This window comes from Heterodontus francisci, chromosome 6 (genome assembly GCF_036365525.1).
Source record: "Heterodontus francisci isolate sHetFra1 chromosome 6, sHetFra1.hap1, whole genome shotgun sequence".
NCBI classification, from domain to species: Eukaryota; Metazoa; Chordata; class Chondrichthyes; order Heterodontiformes; family Heterodontidae; genus Heterodontus; species Heterodontus francisci.
The window spans coordinates 150,719,932-150,743,513 of NC_090376.1; the positions used below are offsets into that span (position 1 = coordinate 150,719,932).

The 23,582-nt window shown below is 45.1% G+C and overlaps 1 protein-coding gene across 1 annotated transcript in view; it reads left to right on the plus strand.

Annotated features, from left to right (window-relative positions):
• The window catches only part of gpc5a (glypican 5a), a 1,436,107-nt gene that overhangs the window by 922,817 nt on the left and 489,708 nt on the right, over positions 1-23,582 (plus strand). The window contains exon 7 of the mRNA XM_068034439.1: positions 15,186-15,354. Within this exon, the coding sequence (XP_067890540.1) occupies positions 15,186-15,354 (169 nt within the window). The remainder of the gene's footprint in view (positions 1-15,185; positions 15,355-23,582) is intronic.

Below are 23,582 nucleotides of genomic sequence, written 5' to 3' on the forward strand. Positions count from 1 at the left end.
TAGGACACCCACCCCGACCCATCCAATCTCCCTACCTCCTCCCCTGGACACCCCCGACCTCCTGTAAGGTTGTCACTGGTTCCAAACTGTTCTCAGCTGGTCCTTGACCATTTTTAACCCAAGAGGTACAGAACAAGACAGTTTATTATCAGAGTGAGTTTATTAAGCACAATTGAGGTTGTTACGACCAGGTGAGAAAGGAGTCTAGGGGTTCCCTCAGCCTTTGCCTGATTTGACTGTAACAGAGTTTCATTTTTAAAACACCATGTTTTTAGCTCCCCCTCAGTGAATCCTTGTTCACTGCTCTCCAATTGTAAGCCAAAGAAATCAACCGGACAGGTTTTCTAAGATTTAACCAAGAAAGGTGTAAGTTTATTAACCTATTAAAAGTCTAATTCAGTTTAAACTACTATGAATGCGTGACGCGACCATACTAGCATGCATACGCGATAAACACACGCAGATAGAGAAGGAGAAAGAATAAAGGGGAAAAGTTTGAAGCAATTGATGGAGTTCATTTACTGTCCTTTGAGTTCGATGTAGTGTCTTTGACTGCAGTTAAATGTTGCCGTTTCTTTGAGGCCCAATGCACGCTTTCAAACTTATTTAAATGTAGGAGTTGTCTCTCTTGAGGTTTAAGTGGCTTCAGTAGATCTGGAAATTCATGAGAGAGAGAGAGCCAGGGAGAGAGACATTCCTTTTCTTTTGTTTTCAAAGCAGCCTCTGTCTTCAAACCGTCCTGTGAGCATAATTCAAACCTTCAGGTTGGCCAGCAGGTTTGTCATGTGACTAAGTTTTTTCAACAAACTCTTCTGCGTTTTTGTGGATTCTCCATCTTAGCAGACACCCTCAATGGGGGGTGGATGGAATGCTGGCTTGTCCCACATTCAGTGTCTGTTGATCAAAATCCATTTGGGTTCATTGGATCAAGGAACAGTTCTATTGTCTCTCCAGGCAACTGTCTCTTAGAATGCAAATGTTTCCAGCCACTGTCGTGATTTCTTAAAACAAGTCATCTTTTCAGTCCAGCAACAGTTTAAAATTAATGCTTCATGTGATGAAATTAATATGCCTCATTCGTGGTAAGTGGGGTCTTCATGACAGGATATAATGATATACAAAACTATACTTACCAGCAGTACTGTGCAGCAGTCTTCAGTTCTTGCTTCCTGAAGCTGCTGGGCATTCTTCCTCTTCCAGTGTTCTGTTGATTGAAGCATGTTTCAGTCCCTGCCGACAAGGTCTCAAACTCCCCTCCTTTTATCCTTCTTAGTGACCTCCTGCATGACTTGTTCTGGCTCGCATGATTGGGCTAAATTGAGGTCATTGTCAATCGGAAGCTTCCAAATGACCTGGCATGTACACTGTCTCAGAGAACTTCTGTTGTTACATCTGCAGGAGTCCCAAGGTTCGCACTTCTGCAATTCTGTATTTTCCCATCTGCTCTGACCTTTTGTTTCCTACAGAAACAACTGGGTACTTTCCACTTTACCTCTGCCATTGTTTCCACACAAATGTCAAGACAGCAGGTATAATTCTTAAAGTATAAAACAGTTACAGACTGACCTATTTCAGCGAATCTAACCATCATGCCTTGCAGTCAAGTTTTGACATTACAGTTCTTGCATAAAAGATATGACAAGTTTATCCATAAAAATAAGCTATGAAAATACTCTAGAAACTACATGCCCCTCCAAGCCTCCAATCTAAAGCCCAAAACCTCAAATCTCCCCCCCCCCGAGGCCTCTGACCTCACCCCCAAGGTCTCTGACCACTCACCCCTCCCCAGCCTCCGATCTTTGTCACCCCCACCCACTCACCACCACTGGCCAACAATCCCCAGGCCTCCCATCTCCCCACCATGCGGGTTAGGGATCAGACAGCCCACCCTGTAATCAGGGATAGATCACAACCCGGGATTAGAATGCCAACCCAGTATTCCAGGGCTGAAGCTCAGACCTACCTGCTTTTATGGCCTCTTTCCCAGCATTCCCCACCTGACTGGGACCGTTTCTGGGGAAGGTGGGACCTGTACAAGCGGGACGGTCTACATCTGAACCAGAGGGGGACTAACATCCTTGCTGGCAGGTTTGCTAGTGCTGTTGGGAGGAGTTTAAACTAATTTGGCAGGGGGAGGGGACGCAGACTCCGAGCAGAATAGGGACACAGCTAAACACAGGAAAGCAAACAAGTCAGAGGGAATACAGTGGAAGTAAGTTTCAAAGTAGTAAGACCAGGATGGAAGGCCTCTACTTTAATGCCAGGAGTATTACAGGTAAAACGGATGAGTTAAGGGCAAGGATTGACACGTGGAATTGTGATATAGTAGCCATCACGGAGACATGGTTGAGGGAGGGGCAGGATTGGCAGCTCAATATCCTGGGATATAGAATCATCAGGCGAGACAGAGGAGGGGGTAAAAGAGGAGGGGGCATTGCAATATTAGTTAAGGAGTCAGTTACTGCAGTAAGGAGAGATAATATCTTGGAGGGGGCATCAAATGAAGCTTTATGGGTAGAGTTTAGGAATAAAAAAGCAACAGCCGCATTGCTAGGTGTTTATTATAGACCCCCAGATAGTCAGCGGGAAATTGAGGAGTAAATATGTGCGCAATTCGCAGAGGTGTGTAAAAATAATAATAGGGTAATTATATTGGGTGATTTCAACTTGCCCAACATTAATTGGGATAGTCATCGTGTTAAGGGCTCAGATGGAGTGGAGTTCTTAAAATGTATACAGGAGAACTTTTTAGCCCAATATGTAGAGGATCCAACAAGGGAGGGTGCAATGCTGGACCTAATTCTGGGGAATGAAGCCGGACAGGTGGTTGATGTGTTGGTGGGGGCGCATTTTGGTGATAGCGACCATAACATGGTACAATTTAAGTTTGCTATGGAGAAAGAAATAGACAAGTTGCAAAAAAAGGTTTTGGATTGGGGGAGAGTGAATTTTAGTAAAATAAGGCAGGATCTGGCCAAGGTAGACTGGAAAGAGTTACTTGTTGGGAAATCTACAGAAGAGCAGTGAGGGGCATTCAAAAAGGAAATGGGGAGGGTACAGTCCCAACGTGTTCCCTCTCGGGTAATAGGTAGGAGCAACAAGCCCAGAGAACCATAGATGACCAGAAACATTCAGGGTATGATGAGTAGGAAAAGAGAGGCTTTTAGCAAATACAAAGAGAGCAAATCAATGGAAGCATTAGTGGTGTACAGAAAGTGTAGGATGGAGCTTAAGAAAGCAATTAGGAGAGCAAAGAGGGGACATGAGAAAGCTCTGGCTGGTAAAAGTAGGGAAAATCCCAAGATATTCACTAAGTATATCAATGGGAAGAGGATAACCAGGGAAAGAGTAGGACCCATTAGGGACCAAGGGGGAAATCTGTGGGTGGAGCCAGAGGACATTGGTAGGGTGTTGAATGAATACTTCACATCTGTCTTCACCCAAGAGAATGAGGATGTAGAAATGGAACTCAGAGAGAGAGACTGAGAGGTTCTTGAGCAAAGTGTCATAGGGAGTGATAAGGTATTGGAGGTTTTGGCAGGCTTAAAAGTGGACAAATCTCCAGGTCCGGACGATTTGTGTCCCAGGATGTTGTGGGATGCGAGGGTGGAGATTGCAGGGGCTCTGACCCAAATTTTTAATTCCTCTCTGGCCACCGGGGAGGTGCCAGAGGACTGGAGAGCAGTTAATTTGGTCCCACTATTTAAGAAGGGTTGTCGAGATAATCCAGGGAACTACGGACCAGTGAGTCTCATGTCAGTGGTAGGGAAACTATTGGAGAAAATTCTGAAGGAGAGAATCTATCTCCACTTGGAGAGGCAAAATTTGATTAGGAATAGTCAGCATAGCTTTGTCAGAGGGAGGTCATGCCAACAAATTTGATTGAATTTTTTGAGCATGTGACCAGGTGTGTAGATGAGGGTAGTGCAGTTGATGTAGTTTACATGGATTTCAGCAAAGCCTTTGACAAGGTCCCACATGGGAGACCTATCAAGAAAGCAAATGCACATGGGATACAGGGTAACTTCATAAGGTGGATTCAAAATTGGCTTCGCTGTCGGAGACAGAGAGTGATGACAGACGGCTGTTTTAGTGACTGGAAGCCAGTGTCCAGTGGCGTACCACAGGGATCTGTGCTGGGTCCTCTATTGTTTGTTATTTATATAAACGACATAGATGACTATGTGGGGGATAGGATCAGTAAGTTCGCGGATGACACAAAGATTGGCCGAGTAGTTAATAGTGAGGTTGAGTGTCTTGGGTTACAGGAAGATATAGACGGGATGGTCAAATGGGCAGAAAAGTGGCAGATGGAATTTAATCCTGAAAAGTGTGAGGTGATACACTCTGGAAGGAGTAATGTGACACGGAAGTATTCAATGAATGGCCTGACACTGGGAAGTTCCAAGGAACAAAGGGACCTTGGCGTGTTTGTCCATAGATCCCTGAAGGCACAAGGGCAGGTTAATAGGGTGGTGAAAAAAGGCATATGGGACACTTGCCTTTATCAATCGAGGCACAGATTACAAAAGCAGGGAGGTCATGTTGGAGTTGTATAGAACTTTGGTAAGGCCACAGTTGGAGTACTGTGTGCAATTCTGGTCGCCACATTATAGGAAGGATGTGATTGCACTGGAAGGGGTGCAGAGGCGATTCACCAGGATGGTGCATGAGATGGAACATTTAAGCTATGAAGAGAGGTTGGATAGGCTTGGGTTGTTTTCGCTGGAGCAGAGAAGACTGAGGGGTGACCTGATCGAGGTGTACAAGATTATGAGGGGCATGGACAGGGTGGATAAGGAGCAGCTGTTCTCCTTAGTTGAAGGGTCATTTACTAGAGGACACAAGTTTAAGGTGAGGGGCAGGAGGCTAAAGGGGGATTTGAGGAAGAACTTTTTTACCCAGACGATGGTGACAGTCTGGAATGCATTGCCTGGGAGGGTGGTAGAGGCGGGTTGCCTCACATCCTTTAAAAAGTACCTGGATGAGCACTTGGCATGTCATAACATTCAAGGCTATGGGCCAAGTGCTGGCAAATGGGATTAGGTAGACAGGTCAGGTGTCTTTAATGCATCGGTGCAGACTCGATGGGCCGAAGGGCCTCTTCTGCGCTGTATTATTCTGTGATTCTGTGAGTGGAAGCCAAACCTGACTGACATCCAGGCGGGAAACGTGTCAATGATGTCACACGCATGCTGTGGAGTTACAACTCTACGACATGCAGGAAACCCTCGACTTCTGGGATTCCAATGCGCTCCCAGCTCCCCATCCCTCCACACCACTCCCAACAGGTCAAGAAGTTAAAATGTCCCCCATTGTTCCTCATTAAGAAGGTAGGAGAATTTCTCCCTGAACACCCTCAGCAGATATGGCCTCCTGTTCAGAGTCCTTAATGCCCCCTCCTCCTTCCAGCAGCTTGTTGTGCTCTGTGTTGCCTCTGCTCATTCTCCTGTCATGCTCTAGTCCAAGAGGAATGCATATTACTGCAACCATGTCTGGGAGCATGCGGTTTGTGCAGAATCCTTGATGGAAGGACAAACTCCTTCAGCATGTGCTACACTACTCCCTGTCGACTTCAGCAACTTCAAGCAATTATGGAAACCACAAAACGCTGTACAATCACAGCAACAGAAAGTAGAAATCAATCAGCAACTAGCCAGTAAGCAGTTGATGATGCCTTTAAAAAGCACTGGTTGCTGGGTGAGGGTCCCTTCCTGCTGCTGAACGCATGTTCAACTCTGCATATATAACAGACAGCATTAGCTGGAGTGTTGAGCTCCAAATGGCAGCATGCTGCCAAATCAGTGCCACACTGATCATCTGGTGGATGCTCCCTGCCCTCGTATTAACTCTGTCACCAAAATGGCATGCAGCAGAATTATGTGCAGCATTATTGCCATTTTGAAGGTAAATGGCACTGAAAAACTGGGTGCTACAGAGCCAAGTTTTGTGACCATAGAAGCTTTGTATGTCCAGGGAGCGTGGTAAGAAGAAGCTATAGGCCGGGATTAAATGTGGAGGCCATGCCCCGCCCACCAGCTGGAAAGTTGGGGATGAGCCTGCCTTCGCCGGTCCTGGAAGCCATGACCGGATTTTACAGTTGTCAGGCAATTAGTTGCCTGCAATTGTTGCTTCTGCCCCCCATGAGGCGGGATGTCCTACCACGATCTGTGGCCACTGCTGGGACTGCAATAGGCCCAGGATCAGAGCAGTGCTGGAGGCCCAGAGTAAAGGTAAGTGGGCTGGGCTTACTGGGGCCATTCAGTAGAGCCAGTCAAAGGAACGGAGAACGATCAAGAGGCCATGGAGGGTTCTTCAAGTGGGGTGGCCCTTGCTGCTGCAGTGGACTCTCCTTGGGGCACAGGGTGCCCAAACAGTAGGGATTCCCACCCCTGAGCCCACAGTCAGGCCACCAGGGTATCCCAGCGGTGCTGGAAAGAGGCCCTGAATTAGTCACTTAAGGGTCTAAGTTGACCCAAGGGTGGACGGGCTGCCTGCCACCTTCCCTACTGCTGGTAAAATACCCCCCTGCATCCCGCCCGATTTTATGCCCCCACTACCTCCCAGCCCACTCCCGGCAAGGGAGGTCATAAAATTCAGGCCATGGTGTCTGATTGGTAATGTACGAACACAAATAAGACAACCAACACAGACGAGTTGGACCAAATTGTCTGTTTCTGTGTTGTATTTTCTAATGGCATTTTTTTTTTTAAATTGAAAGTGAACCAAGTGAGTGGAGAACAATGAAGCAAAATGAAGACAAGTACCAAAAACAGTGAAAATTAATTAAGGTTACTATTATATAAACTAAAAGGTTCATGGAAAAGCGGATTGTGAACAACTGTGGAAACAATGGTAAAATCTTTTTCAGCCACCTGACGAGTCCGAGTACGATCAAAGGCTATACTGAGTGACTTAAAGTGCTCAAGAACAAGTGAATAAAGCAGAGATGTGAAATGAGTACTTTGCATCGCTCCACTCTTGAAGATGATCATACTGCTGTTAGCGTTAAAATTGAAATAGATGAGCATGTTGGTTTCGAAAGGATAGGAATCTTAAGACAGATCAGGCTACTGATAGAGATGATTTCCAACTAAGGAGATGGGGCAGGTGCAGTGGGAGCTGGAGTTGCAGATTGTTCCTTGAGACTGGAATAACAACATTCCAAGGCATAACTGTGTAACTGTAAGCCTATTGGCTTGATGTCGGCACAGTGGTGCAGTGGTTAGCACCGCAGCTTCATAGCTTTAGTAACTTGTGTTCAATTCTGGGGACTGCCTGTGTGGAGTTTGCAAGTTCTCCCTGTGACCATGTGGGTTTCTGCTGGGTGCTCCAGTTTCCTCTCACAGCTAAAGACTTATAGGTTAATATGTAAATTGCCCCTGGTGTGGGGATGTGGTAGGGAGTATGTGACTAATGTAGGATTAGTATATTTATTTTATATTTAGAGATACAGCACTGAAACAGGCCCTTCAGCCCACCGAGTCTGTGCCGACCAACTACCACCCATTTATACTAACCCTACATTAATCCCATATTCCCTACCACCTCCCTACACTAGGGGAAATTTACAATGGCCAATTTACCTATCAACCTGCAAGTCTTTGGCTGTGGGAGGAAACCGGAGCACCCGGCGAAAGCCCACAAGGTCACAGGGAGAACTTGCAAAATCCACACAGGCAGTACCCAGAATCCAACCCCGGTCCCTGGAGCTGTGAGGCTGCGGTGCTAACCACTGCACCACTGTGTGGGCGGTTGTTGGTCAGCACAGACTCGTTGGCTGAAGGGCCTGTTTCAGTGCTGTATCACTCTATGTCAATCATTGCTAAAATGCTTGAGAGGGAATCATTAGTGATTCAATAAATGAGCACTTGGACAGAGGCAGGGATGCCCAATAGAATTTTCAGAAAACAAAATTTACCAATTTACCAATTTGAATTTTTTAAAGATGTCATCTGGTTAGTGGCTGAGAGTAATCTCGTTTACATTGTCTACCTCAACTTTCAGAAAGCTTTTGATAACGCACTGTATCATCCGTAAACATTCACTCCCTCCACCACCGACACAGAGTGGCAGCAGTGTGTACCATCGACAAGATGCACTGCAGCAACACACCAAGGCTCCTTAGACAGAACCTTCCAAACTTGCCACCTTTTCCACCTAGAAGGACAAGGGCAGAAAATGCATGGCGTCAGGCAAACCCCCACCTGCCAAGACTGAGGTACACATGATTTCGCCACATGAACATTAAAATTTAAAATTGCAAGCCCCTGACTGGAAAGGCATTTGCATAGTAACCGACAGTGTTGGGCCAATGGGGACTCAGTCGTTGCTTCCCCAATATGCAGAAGCAGTGGTCAGACCAGTTTTGGTCACATGACTGACTGACTGTTGGAGGTTTTGAATTTGAACTTCCAACAGAGGATTTGAACTCAGAAAACTGTATGCTCCTGGAACTGAAGCAGAAACCCTCCAGTCCTGCCTGCCTGCATCTCCTTCCCACAGAACAGAATCTTGTGAAAACACGTGAAACTCAAAGAGTGAAAAGTCTCCTACGTGAACAAGGCCCCAACGAACAGCAAGACTACCTACAATCAAGTCAGCTCGAAGCACAGTAAACAAGAAACTCTTCTGATATTGCCTCAAACCCCTCTCCACTATATTTTCCTTTTCTCTTTTCTGTCCCTATCTGCATGTGTATATCACATGTGCATGCTAGCGTGGGCGTATTGTATATCCGTAGGCGTGAACCTTATTAGTGTTTAAGTTTTAATCAACTTCACTTTACTATTTAAACCTGTGAAAACCTGGTGTGTTGGTTTCTTTGCCTAATAATTGGAAAACTGTGAACAAGGATTCACAAAAAGGGAGGAGCTCAAAACAGAGTGTGTTTAAAAATAAAACCCTGTTACAATAAGCCCAGGTAGAGACAGCAAAAGACCTCTAGATACATTTCTCACCTGGTCGTAACAATGGGAACACCACCACCTGCAAGTTCCCCTCCAAGCCGCACACCATCCTGACTTGGAACTATATCGCCATTCCTTCACTGTCAAAATCCTGGAACTCCCTTCCTACCCCACATGGACTGCAGCAGTTCAAGAAGGCAGCTCACCATCGCGTTCTCAAGGGCAATTAGGAATGGGTAATAAATGCTGGCCTAGCCAGCGATGCCCACATCCCACGAATGAATAAAAAAAATCAGAGGTTTCCATTAAAGATAACTTCTTGTGGAATTGGTGGTAATCAGCTGTAGTGTATTGAGAATTGGCTGATTGCCCTTAGGCAGTAAATGGTTGTCGATGGATGTAGATCTGCTTGGAGACTGGTTATTTCAGGTGTTCCGATGGATCGGTGTTGGGACTTTTGCTATTAACTATTTTCAATAATGTTTTCGATGTTGGTTTTGGGGGACTGACCCCCAAGTTTATGAATGAAACCATGATATGTGTGAGGGTACAGGATGCAGTTCAGCGAATGTTCACTCAGCTGATTCCTGGGATGAGAGGGTTATCTTATGAGGAAAGGTTGGACAGGTTGGGTCTGTATTCATTGGAGTTTAGAAGGATGAGAGGTGATCTTATTGAAACATATAAGATCCTGAAGGGACTTGACAGGGTGGACGTTGAAAGGATGCTTCCTCTTGTGGGAGAGACTAAAACTAGGGTCGCAGTTTAAAAATAAGGGGTCTCCCATTTAAGATAGAGATGAGGAGAAATGTTTTCTCTCAGAGGGTCGTGACTCTGTGGAACTCTCTTCCTCAGAGAGCGGTGGAGGCAGGGTCATTAAGTGTTTTTAAGGCAGAGATAGACAGATATGAAAAACAAGGGAGTCAAAGGGTATCGGGGGTTGGCAGAAAAGAATTAGAATTAGAACATTACAGCGCAGTACAGGCCCTTCGGCCCTCGATGTTGCGCCGACCTGTGAAACCATCTGACCTACACTATTCCATTTTCATCCATACATCTATCCAAAACCCAAAGCCCATGTACTCTCTCCCCTATCACAGTCTCTCTAAAGTAGAGTTAAGTCCACAAACAGATCAGCCATGATCATATAAAATGGCAGAGCAGGCTTGAGGGGCCGAATAGCCTACTCCTGTTCCTAGTTTGTATGCTCGTATGCTGTTCTGCACCAAGAAGACCTAAATCTGTTGGGGGATTGAATCCATGTTTGACAAATGATTTTTAACTTCATAAAGTGTAGTGTCATGTATATGGGCACTTCAAAGACAAAACAGACATATGCCCCACAGGGAACTGAATTAACGCCAGTGAGTGAAAGAAAGAGATCTGAGTGTTTTCGTGCATCGATCTAAAGGTCTATGAACAATGCTGCAAAATCCTGCTAAAGCAAACAGGATTCTAGGTTGTATTCACAGGAAATTTTACTATAAAACAAAGCACACCATTTTGTTCTTGTACAAAATCATGATTAGGCCTTTGTTAGAATACTGTTCCCAGTTTTTGTTTCCTTGTGGTGGGGATATTGAGGCTTTAGAAAGGGTGCAGAGGAAGACTGCAAGATTCATTACTTTTTGAAAATATCATAGTTACGTAAATAGGTTCAATGAGGTGGGTCTTCTAGAGAAGCGTAGACTTGGGCCATTTGATCAAGGTTTATAAAGTAACGAAGGGACTAGAGTGTATTTATGTAGAACAATTATTTCAACTCGATAGGATATGTAGGTAACATAAATCAGGGCCAATGTGATCTCCTGGACTAGTTTTGATCACCTTAAGGAGTCAGAGAAGCATTTTCCATTTTATTTTCTTCTCATAATTGGTTAGTTTGCTTGCCTTACCCAGGAAATTTCATGGCTCTGGATGAATGGGGAGTTTATGTATTGTGATGCCATAACAAATTGGATGGATCAGTAAGTCTTTTCCTGTTCATCATTGTAATAGGTTTGTATGTTTTATAACAGGAAGGGGCTCCACTCCCTGAATATTCTGTTGGTCTGTAAATCCGTGCCCAATTTCCTGTCATGATACTTTCATGTTACTCCATATCTTCTCCATTAACAAGATCATGTCCAAAATATTGCCCATCTCCACCCTAGCCTCAGCACTTCTCCTGTCTCATCCATGCTTTTGTTACTTCCAAACTCAACTTTTCCAATGCATTCCTGACTGGCCTCCCAAATGTCACCCTCCATAAATTTTAGCTCGTCCAAATCTGTGCTGCCAAACTTGCACCAAACCCTGTTCGCCTGTGCTCACTTACCTACATTAACTGCCAGTCCCTGAACATCCCTGTTTTAAAATTCTCATCATGTTTATCTCCCTACTTTGCCTTGCCCATCCTTATCTCTGTTACCCCTTCTAGCCCTACAACCCTCCTCAAATTCTGTGTTCCTCCAATTCCAGTCTCTTGTGCATCCCCTCCTTCCTTTACCCCACCATTGGTGGCTGTGTTTTTAACCATCTGGGCCCTAAGCTATGGAATTCCCTTCTCTATCTCTCTATCCTCCTTTAACATTGCTTAAAACCCACCTCTTCGACCAAGCTTTTGGCCACATGGTTCCTTCTTTGTCTCAGTATCTTGGTTGAGAGGGTTATGAGGGACAATAATCAAGCAGATATGCCAATATCCTGAGAGAGAGCATTACATGCTCGCCCTGTCGCATTACTGCCACTCCCATGGGCTGGGGCTGATCACTTCTGCAGGAGACCAAACTGGAGAAGATTAGTGATTCCTTAAAAACTCCTATCTCTTTGCAGCACAAATCTCTCCATGGTGCAAGTCTGTCTGTACAAAGTGGAATTCTACCTCTCTAGGGCAGAGCACTGGTTTGACACCAAAGTCTACATGGTAGCTGTTTGAGGTTTCAATCAAACTGCAAAGACAGTGACCATTGACTGTTTGTGAGGGCCCCACTGCAGCATTCCGGGATGTGGACATATCCTCGAACATAGACACCATAGTGCTGATGCCCTGCAAGATGACACCACATAGGCTGAAAGCAGATTCTGCCACACTTTCAGCCATGGTAGTGAAACTCACTGGGGGACATCCCAACATCTGATATAACTACTTGTGCGAAGCAAGCAATTTTCTTTTCATTGCGAGGTCCCTGAAGTCTACCTGTCCTCCTCAGCATAGGATCTCACAAGCTGTTTCCTGATCTATCCCTGCCACCAGCACACATTGCTGCTCACTACTGCTCACTAATACATGTTTCAACACATGCAAATCCCTCTAAGTTACTCTGCAACCCAACTGGGATATTAATCTTAAAGCTGGGGCTTGAGAATGATGGAGCAGGTTATGGTGCTTCCTGAGAATGATTCTGCTCCTCTGAAGTGTCTTCATTTATGGGCTTAGTGCTGCTAAGGAGAACCTGGAGGAAAAATAACAGGGACAAGTGTTAAGCATAGCACTGAGAGGCTGGAGAGTGATTTTGTATTTTACAGAGGCTCATGAAGGGATGGAAGTAAAAGTTAGAGACCTGTTCAGAGAGATCGCTTGCCTTGAAATCTCCGATCCTCACAGTTCTGAAGAGGTCTTTGATTTCTCGCATTTGCTGCTTCATTTAAGAGAGTTTCATGATATTGGCTAATGTTCCCCAGTTTTAGTCCTCTCCCTGTGTTGAGCACTGTCTTGTTCTGCAGATATTGAAGGAGTTAGTGAGGGTGATATTTTATGCTCTCCCCCATAGTGATTTTAGAGGTGGGGATGGCATTTAATCGGGCAGGACAGTGACAGGTGGGGACCCCGCCATCTTCCCGCCTCCACCCTGATTCTCCATGGCAGGAAGGCCTGTGGACAGCCTTCCTGCCCCATCACCAACTGAGGCCCTTAAGAGAAAATTAATGCCCAATTAAGGACCTCTTCCCACCGCTGCAGATATTAACCTCGACATGCAAACCTGTGCGGGGTTGATTGTGGTCTCCCGGGGGGCGGGGATGGGGGGGGGTTGTCCCTCATTCCAAGGCACTCAGTGCCTGACAAAGGGACCCAGCTACGGTAAGGGGGGGATCTGAGAATGGTCGCTGAGAGCGACCCCCTCTACCCTTGCTGCTGACCCCCTATACCCCACCCCCTCGCAATCGCCATCCTGCGAAACCCCTCCCAGCATCACTCATCTCTGGCCTGGGTCGCTGCATGATCCTGGGCCTCTGGTGGGTGCCTTAATGGTAGCAGCCACCACCTCCCTGGTGGTGCTGCTGAGCAAAAGAGCTGCTGGCCTTGAATTGGCTGACAGCTGTCGACAGGCGGGATTTCCCGCCCCAGGGTCCTGATCCTGGGGAAGCCCCACTGGTGACCTTTCAACTGCCTGATTGACACATAATACCGGTGGGCCATCCGGAGGAGGAAATGTGGGTCTTTCACTGGCTGTCTAGTGGCTGAGACCCCTGTCACCTCCATGAAATTTCCCCTAAGTGTCATTTGAAAAGGCGAGTGCAGATATGTGGAACTTGCTTGGATGTTGAGAGAAAGAAGAAGCAAGTTTGAATTAGGATGGGGAGGTGTTGGATGAAAGGCAGGTATGTGGAATGTGATGAGAGAAAGGAGACATGAGAAAAGTTGGTGGTTGTGCAAAGGCTACCGAGTGAGAAGAGAATGCTGCTAAGCACTGCAGTGAAAGGAGCAAGGAAGAGATTGGTGTGTGTTTGTAGTGAGAATAAAGGGTGGTGAGTCCTTGTACTGGGTGCTAAAGGATGTGACTGTGGGAAGGGATTGTTGAGGAGGGGGCCAAGGGTTCTTGCATGTGTTGTTGTGAGATGGCGAAATAAAGAGCTGTGCTCAATTGAGAGGTCATTGTAGCACTTTCTGCATTCTATCCAGGACCTGGGAATGATGCTCTAAGGGCTGCAGTTCCATCAATCTCTCTCTATGGCTGGTGAACCTGGTCTTTTGAAATCTTCTTCCCAATGGCTAGAAAGAGAACTTTTCTCTTCACCTTACAATCAGGTCTCCAAGGAAGTTTCCGAGAACCTGGAGGTTTTCCTGCAACATCTTGAAGGTCTTTCATCCTGCAGTACTCCAACAGCAGACTTTTGTAGATGGAAATCTAATATTGCTTTAAGAGGTACATTACTGCTTTAAATGGACCTCTGGTTGACCCACCAGCAATTGCACTTTGAAAGTGGGCAGATTTCCCTGTGTGTCAGTGAATTGCTACGGCACCTACCCATGCAATTTTAATGAGGTTCAAGTGTTAAACTACCCCAGGCCTGTTTTCTGGGACAGCGGGTGCATTTCGAACTTAAACTCCGAAAACCCACTTGGAGTTAAAATCAGAGCCACATTTGTAATATTTTGAGCAGTGCCACAGGAAATCAACTGGCAATTCAAAAAACACCTTAGGGCGTGATTTGAGATCCATAATAGTAATAGGGTGTGTATTTTTTACATGAAGTGAAAGTGTCCTGACGTTGAGGGCTGCTCAAATAGTCCACAAACCCGAAGCATAAAAATTCTGCTGGAGTGTTATTGAAGTGGACACAGAAAAGAAAGATGTGACTGACTGAAACAAGATCAGGTTCATAAAGCTATTGGATTGCCCCTTTGGTCTTGCTGTATTAAGTGCTTCTGTTTATAGACCAATACATTTTAGGTGGCAAAAAAATATTGGATACTCAGGGCAAAGAATTAATAATGATCACACATGCTAACCATGGTTCCATATAGAAATTGAAATGAAAGCTGCAGTGCAATGTGGTCACAGCGCAATGCTACATTATGTTTCGATTTAAAGATGTTAAAAAATTGAAATCAGAGCTTTCATTTCCCAAGGTGCATTAGTATTAATTTGCCAATATTTCTGCATTTCATTGCACAACATCATATTTTATGAGTGTAATTATGCACTGTGTAATGACTCCACCAGTAGCTTGTGGGAATTTTTTTTAAATTGTTATATTTTGTATCTTGTAGAGACAGAAACTGGTAAATTACATTAAATTAAAGCAGAGAATGCTTGAAATACACAACTTAAATTCTGATGAAAAGTTGCACAGGAAACATTAACCAGTCTTGCTATTTTTCATATGACAATTGTGTTGTATATCTGCCACTTTCTGTTTTATTTTCAGTATTGTGTACATTCAGTTCAGTATCATGATTTCCAGTATTTTCAGGTTCTTTTGACATTTTTGAACTCTCGCATTTTCAAACTAACGGGATACCGTACGAAGATGAGAAATATCTATAAAATGATTACAAATTGCTGTTTGCAGCTGTTGCAGGGCAAAGTGATCCCCAAGTACGAGAAATGGCATTCAGCAGAAAAGGGCAGTGGGCAAATAGATGGTGATGACATCCAGGTCAGCGGAGACTGTGATGATGAGGATGGCTGCATTGCCTCAGGAAATGGAGAAGTGAAAAAATCTTTCAAACCTTCTGAACGTGAGTCTTTAATAATGTCCAACTACAATTTTTCAACATTGATACCTGTTAGAAAGTATGTTTACAGGAAAGCTCCTACACATTATTCATGATGTCATTAGCATTTAAGATACCAAAAGTGCTTTAGTGTGGAGAAAGTATTAATATTCAAATTGATAGTGTTTGTGTGAATTCATAAAGTAAACCAACAAAATAATAAAGAGTTTTCTTTTAGGTAACAGAACATTATTATTCAGGCGTAGAAAATTGGAAATAATAAACTATCTCCAAAAATGTTTTTGGTCCCTGAATATATCTAAGCTATTAAAAATTTTCGGTGTCTAAGTGTAGAAATGTGTGATTATGGATAACTGAAAATATTGCATGAAGGCTCATGCTAACTGCTTGGTTGTATGTCCATTTTAAAGTGTGTTAAAATGTGTTTATTTCAAGTGCAAGTGTATCTACTTTGTGGAATATTCCTTGTAGAAGAAAGTTAGAGAACTGATAATATTAGTCTGACATTGCGCAAAGTATTCCTGTAATATGCTTAATACCAAAGTCCATTCTGTGCAGCAACAGTTAAAGGAATATTGAGCAAGGAATAATCTAGCTTAGTACATGATGGTGAAAGCATGAAGATAATATTGCTCAAAATTGTGTGCTTATCCTTGGGTAAGGCACACTATGAATCAAAGATGTAATGTTTAAGAACTTAAAATCTTCACATTTTGAAGCCCTTGGTTTAAAAAAAATGTAAATCGTTTATTTAAAGTAACATTATCAAATGTCTCAAATTCAGTTTTATTTGTGCATGTAATTGGTATTCTATTATATTTAAAATACTGCAGTTCTGTGCTTCATGTCTAATATGCAGAAATTGTAATTTATCTGTCATCTCACTTGAGAAGTACTGCTGTAAATTAATTATCTTGGGCTAAAGCCCCCAGTCACAGAAGGATTGGTTTTGCGGTAGGTTGCATGAAATGATTTTCAGGTGACTTGCATTGCTTTACCCTGCTGTATAATGAATCCACATGCAAGAGACCTTCAACTCTCTATCACAGCAGAATTCTGAGTGTCTGAAGGGGATGTACAGGTAAGTCACAGATAATTTTGGACAAGAATGTTTATTTCCTGAACTAAAAGGGCACTGTGTTCAACCATACCTCTTTTCTTGCACTGAAGGAAATGGCTCTGCAACATTGTCATCAAAATGGTGTCACATCCACATGTTGTGATGATGCATTTAAATATCTTCATGACATTATGTTTATAAATAAGTGAGAAACAAAATTGCAGAAATCTTCTCATGAAGATTGTGCCTCTTCTGAAAGAAAAAATACATTGGTGATCAGAACATATGTTAGATTTACAAAGGATGTAATTTCAGTTCCAAAGCAGCTTCCTACAGATAACATACGGTGATGAATGATCATTGAATATTTCTGCCTGAGTCTATTTCCATTATGAAGCCTGTGAATCCATCTGAAAGATATTAAGTGTCTTTTTGATAGGAATGCCAACCCTCCAGGATTGCTCTGTTGCCGCCAGGAATTAAAGATATACAGCGAGCAGAAAAATCATAGCGGCATTTAAAAAGTTACGTGTATTTTTCATTTTCTTTAAACACTTTTGACTATTTGTTACAAAAATATTGAAGGTGGTAAAAAAGGCTGTTTGACTGGCTGGGGCAGTGGGTCATGTGATGAAACCTTCAGGAATCAGTCCAACTCGAGTTGGTCATCCTACTTTTTGAATGAATTTGCTGTTTGACTGACAATTACTACAGCAGAAATGGGAAAAGCATGGAACACCTATATCACCAAAGAAGCTTTGATTCTTGAAGCTGTACTTTTAGTACAATTCTCTAGAACAAGTTGAGCACTTCACCTTAATACCGGATGCAAGACATTTTTCATGCAATTTGTATGATTATCATACGTGGTTGAATTTTGAAATACTACATAGAGAATTATATAGAGTTTTACAGCCCAGAAGCAGACCATTCCACCCAACTGGTCTATGCTCCACAAGAGTCTCTTCCCACCTTACTTCATCCCACCCTATCAACATATTCCTTTCTCCTTCATGTACGTATCTAGCTTCCCCTTAAATGCATCCATGCTAATCACTTCATCCATTCCATGTGGTAGCGAGTTCCAACGCTGAGTAAAGAAGTTTCTCCTGAACTCCTCATTGTATTTATTGGTGATAATCGTGGATTATGGCTCCAGTTTTGGAGTTCCCCACAAGGGAAACATTTTCTCCGTATCTATCCTACTGAACCCCTTTCTAATTTTAAAGACTTCTATCAGGTAACCTCTCAATCTTTTCTCTTCTAGACAAAAGAGCCCCAGCCTGTTGAGTAGTTGTACCCTCTTCATTCTGGTATCATTCCTGTAGATCATATGCATTAAGACCCAGGGTGACAATCCCCTGTTGCAGGCAGGCATCCTGCATGCTTAGGGCTGAATTTACAGGTATGATGACATGTGGGAGAAGGAGAATCGCAGTGGGGCCACCCACCCAGGAATCCAGCATCGCTACATAGATTCCTGATTTTGTCAGAGGAAGGAAAGTACCATTGCAGAATTGATACCCCAATACAATGGGAATCTATCTTAAATTGCTGAAATGTTGTTTAACACGAATTAAACTGTAATTATTTGCGATTTAATGAGTGGACCTTGATCTTGTGAATGGCAGGCGGCACTCATGTGCCTTCAGCTTTGCAACCATTAAAAGCTGGCAGCTAGAGATCCTGACTATTGCAGCATCGGGGAAGGGGTGTGTTCTGAGGTCATTGTCAGGCTGTTGATGTGGGCTCTGCAAAGGGGTTGGGTGTATCGTGCATTCTCCAGGGGGGTTGTCTGTATCGGGGGCTCTGCAAGGGTTTAGGTTGGGTGTGGTGGGCATGATAGGGTTTCAAACTACTGTGTTACTGTGTGTGGTGGCTCTCACTGCTGGAAAAGACTGTGGCCCATCAGTAAGTTTGAGTTGTGTGGTAAATCAGGCATTCTGCTGAGCATATAGTGATAAGCATATTTGCCAAGGCAGGGTCGTCTCTGCATCTGAAGCAAGCTGAAGGCCCCAGAACACCTGCCATGGGTCTCATACACCCTGTAATGTTGGATCCCCTTGGCATGTTGAGGTGCCTCCAATGGAGGCAGGCCCAGAGGCAGCTGTGCCTGACCCTGAAGCTCCGTGACGAGAGCAACAGCAGCCAGCCAGGCCATGAAGGGCCCACGTACGCCAGGGAGTCTACAGGACTCGCATCACCTACCTCCAAATATCTGAGTGACACTGTCAGCGAAGTCTACGGCTTTCCAGGGAGGCCATCACTGACTTATACGGCCTTCTGCAGGATGACTTGCGACCTCTGGGATTTGGAGGCAACCCTATGCCAGTGACTCTTAAGATTACCGTGTTACTAAATGTCTATGCCGGATCCTTCCAGGGATCCACAGGTGCAAGGTGTAATTGATTGCATGAATGTGGCCAGCAAGGATCCCACGGACCAGCCAGCCACCTTCATCAACTGGAAGGGCTTCCATTCAATGAACGTTCAACTAGCCTGTGACCACAGAAAGTGTTTCCAGCAGTTATGTGCACCTTGCACCTGTGGAAATCGAGCTGTGGCCGCAAAATCATTGGCCCTGTCGGCTTGACTGTCAGGGTTGGTCCCGTAGTGCACATAGTCACGGGTTCTCTTGAACAGGACATTGGTCACCTCCTTGATACAGCGGTGGGCTGCAGCCTGGGAGACCCCACACATATCCCCGGTGGATCCCTGGAAGGATCCGGCATAGATGTTTAGTGCCAGGATGAAGACACGATGCCTAAGTACTTCAACAGTCCCAGGTGCCATAGCTTTTCAGGCCCCCTGCTCACCGTCAGGGATGGATTCTCGAGGACCAGGGCTACCCATTGAAGACATGGCTTCTGACGCCTTTGAGGAACCCTTGCAATGCAGCAGAGCAGAGGTACACTTGCCAGGGCTCCACTCGAGCAGCCATCAAGCAGACAATTGGGCTGCTGTTGAAGGTGAGGTTCCGCTGCCTCAATCAATCTGGTGGAACCTTGCAATATGCCCGTTGAGGGTCTCACGTATCTTGGTGGTCTGCTGTGCTCTGCACAATCTAGCACTATAGAGGGGGAGGCCTTACATGAGGAAAAAAATCAACAAGCCCTTGGAGAGGTTTGAGTTAATTAAGGATAGCCAGCACAGATTTGTAAAAGGCAGATTATGCTTGACTAATCCAATTGAATTTTTTGATGAAATAACAGAGAAGGTTGATGAAGGGAATGAGGTGGATGTTTTCTATATGGATAAAGTACCACATAAAAGGCTGGTTAATGAAACTGAGGCTCATGGAATAGGAGGGTCAGTGTCCATTTGGATAAAAAGTTGGCTCAAGGACAAGAAACAGCGAGTCATGGTAAATAGTTATTCAGACTGGAGGATGGCAGACTGTGGTGTTCTTCAAGGGTCAGTGCTAGCACCATTGCTTTTTTGCTATATATAAATGACTTGGATCTTGGAATACAGAGTAGAACTAAAAAATTTGCCGATGATACCAAACTTGGAAGAGTGGCAAATATTGAGGATGATACAAACTGCCTGCAACAGGACATAGAAAGACTAGCAGAATCAACAGAAAAGTGGCAGATGGAACTTAATACAGAAAAGTGTAAGGTAATCTATTTTGGCAGAAGGGATAGGGTGAGGCAATATATACTTAATGGCTCAGTTCTAAAGGGTGTGCAGGAACAGAGGGACCTGGGGATGCATGTGCATCGTTCTTTGAAGGTGGCAGGACATATTGAGAGCGTAGTTAACAAAGCATATGGGATCTTGGGCTTCATAAATAGAGGCATTGGTCATAATTATACACCCTCCGATAGGAGCGAGCTGGTGGGGTGGAGGGTGATAAAACTGAGTGGGAGACGGGTGGTGTCATTCCCAATGCCTTCCTGCCCCCACTGCAATTTTATGAGGGGCAGCAGCAGTGAGAAATGGCCCATCCACCCCAGCCAATCAAGGCCCTTAACTGGCCAATTAACTGCCACTTAATGGCCTCCTCCCACCACCGCTGGTATTTTACCAGCAGAGGGCGAGCAGCTCAGGCCCCCAGAAGGCCGCCAGGTAAAACCTAGTGGCCTTCTTGCAGGCTGGGGGGGTCCTCCTGATCGAGCACCCTGTGCCCCACCGAGGGCCCCCCAAGGCCCTACCATCCCGATCGAAATAAAGTCCCCTGCCCCTGCAACCAACCACCCCCCCTTGCCTTGCTGGGGCCCAGCCAATTGCCCTGGTGAGGCCCCAAAAACTTACCTTGTTTCTCGGGCCGTCGTCCCTCTTGCTGCTGCAGCTGGGTGCACTGCTCCCGATGGCACTGCTGGGACTGAGAGCTGCTGGCCCGCTGATTGGCTGGCTGCTCCATTAGGCAGGACTTCCTGCCTCAGAGAGGTGGAGGTCCCGCCTAAGACCAATTAAGGACCTGGGGAGCATAAAATCCCAGCCTGGCTCCCCAGGCCGGCAGAGACAAGTTTGCCCCCAACTTTTTGGCAGGTGAGCGAGGGCCTCCCGCCAACGTAAAATTCCGGCCATAGAGTGCAAAAAGCAGGGAAGTTATGCTGACCTTTATAAAGCTCTGATTAGGCCCCAATTAGATTTATTTATTATTTAGTGATACAGCACTGAAACAGGCCCCTCAGCCCACCAAGTCTGTGCCGACCAACAACCACCATTTATACTAATCCTACATTGACCCCATATTCTCTACCACATCCCCACCATTCTCCTACCTACATTAGGGGCAATTTACAACAGCCAATTTACCTATCAACCTGCAAGTCTTTGGCTGTGGGAAGAAACCGGAGCACCCGGCGAAAACCCACACAGACACAGGGAGAACTTGCAAACTCCGCACAAGCAGTACCCAGAACTGAACCTCGGTCGCTGGAGCTGTGAGGCTGCAGTGCTAACCACTGTGCCGCCTGGATTATTGTATCCAGTTCTGGTCACCACACTTTAGGAAAGATGTGAGGGTCCTTGAGAGGGTGCAGAGGAGATTTACCAGAATGGTTCCAGGGATGGGGGATTTTAGTTACAGGTTAGAAAAACTGGGTTTGTTCTCCCTGGAGCAAAGGAGATTGAGGGGAGATTTGATAGAGGTGTACAAGATTATGACAGGCTGAGATAAGTTAGACAAGGAATAGCTGTACCCATGAACTGATGGTACAAGGACACGGGGACACAGATTGAAGATTTTGAGCAAGAGATGCAGGGGGAATGTGAGGAAGAACATTTTATACGCAGCGAGTGTGAATGACCTGGATCTCACTGCCCATGAGGGTGTGGAAGCAGAGACAATGATTTCAAAAGGAAATTGGATGGGCACTTTGAAGAAAGTAAACTTGCAGGGCTACAGGGATCAAGTGGAGGAGTGGGACTGACTGCATTGTTCCACAGAGAGCCGGCATGGACCTGATGTGTTAATCTGTTAATTGTGTATCAATTGTTTGATTATATGCAGGTGGAGGGTGTTAGTTGGGGTCTTACTTGGGCACTTATAAGCAGACACTTACTGAGACGGGTGGAGGGTTTTGAGTGAGGAGCTACATGTTTGTAATCCTTTTACTCTGTGCAATGAATGTGAAAGTGAGTAAAGATTGGCTCCAGTATTATCCTTCCATAACAAGCTTTCTGGAGTTTAGCACGATGGACCGTAAATGACTCTTATGATTCTATGCTCCCAGTGGCGCTTCTGGTATTGCAGAGCTGTTGGCCGTCCAATTAGCCGGCAGCTCTGGAGGCGGGAGCTTGTCCTTTAAAGGGACGCACCGTTGACGGTGGGCAGCCAATTAGCTGTTAAATAACAACAAGGATCCAACGGAGGGTCGAGGCGAGTTCTCCCCCCGCCTTCTAGCACACCACCGTGAATCACGTTGCTGAAATAAAATCGGCCCATAGCTTTGTGCATATTTCAAAGCCCTACCTGCATGATGACATCGAAGAATTGTATTCTCATTGGGAATGTCCAGGGATTTCTGGCTTTAGGTTGTAAATTCAGTGGCATGGTGGTTCCAGAAAATGTAATATCCTTGGCAGATTCTTCTGGGGATTTTCATCCTGAAGATCAAGTTGAGAGACATAAGGATAAGTTGAGCAAATGGACATTTGCGCATACCTGGGGGAGAACGGGAGTGGGGATGTCGACACAGTGGCCCTGTGAGTTCTGGGACTAAAAAAGTGGTGTTTTCCAAGAACAGTTGACTATGATTGTCAGTGGTTATAGAACATAGAACATAGAACAGTACAGCACAGTACAGGCCCTTCGGCCCACGATGTTTTGCCGAACCTTTAACCCACTCTAAGATCAAACTAACTACCTACCCTTCATCCATGTACCTATCCAAGAGTCGCTTAAATGTCCCTAATGTATCTGCTTCTACTACCACCGCTGGCAGCGCATTCCACGCACCCACCACTCTCTGTGTAAAGAACCGACCTCTGACATCTCCCCGAAACCTTCCTCCAATCACCTTAAAATTATGCCCCCTGGTGATAGCCCTTTCCACCCTGGGAAAAAGTCTCTGACTATCCACTCTATCTATGCCTCTCATCATCTTGTACCCCTCTATCAAGTCACCTCTCATCCTTCTTCGCTCCAATGAGAAAAGCCCCAGCTCCCTCAATCTTTCTTCGCAGGACATGGAAAATGTGCATTGTTTCACATAGGTCAATTTATAGAATCATAGAATGGTTGCAGCACAGAAGAAGACCATACAGCCCATCGTGTCCATGCTGGCTCCCTGCAAGAGTTACTCAGCTAATCCCACTTCCCCACCCTTTCCTCGTAGCCCTGCAAATTTTTTTCTCTTTAGGTGCTTATCCAATTCCCTTTTGAAAACCCTGATTGTATCTGCCTCCACCAAATTATGGCAAGATGGATACAGAAGTGGCTCAGTCACAGAAGACAGAAGGTAACAGTGGATGGGTGTTTTTCTGAATGGAGGGATGTGACTAGTGGTGTTCCGCAGGGATCAGTGCTGGGACCTTTGCTGTTTGTAGTATATATAAATGATTTGGAGGAAAATGTAGCTGGTCTGATTAGTAAGTTTGCGGATGACACAAAGGTTGGTGGAGTTGTGGACAGTGATGAGGATTATCAGAGGATACAGTAGGATATAGATCGGTTGGAGACTTGGGCGGAGAAATGGCAGATGGAGTTTAATCCGGACAA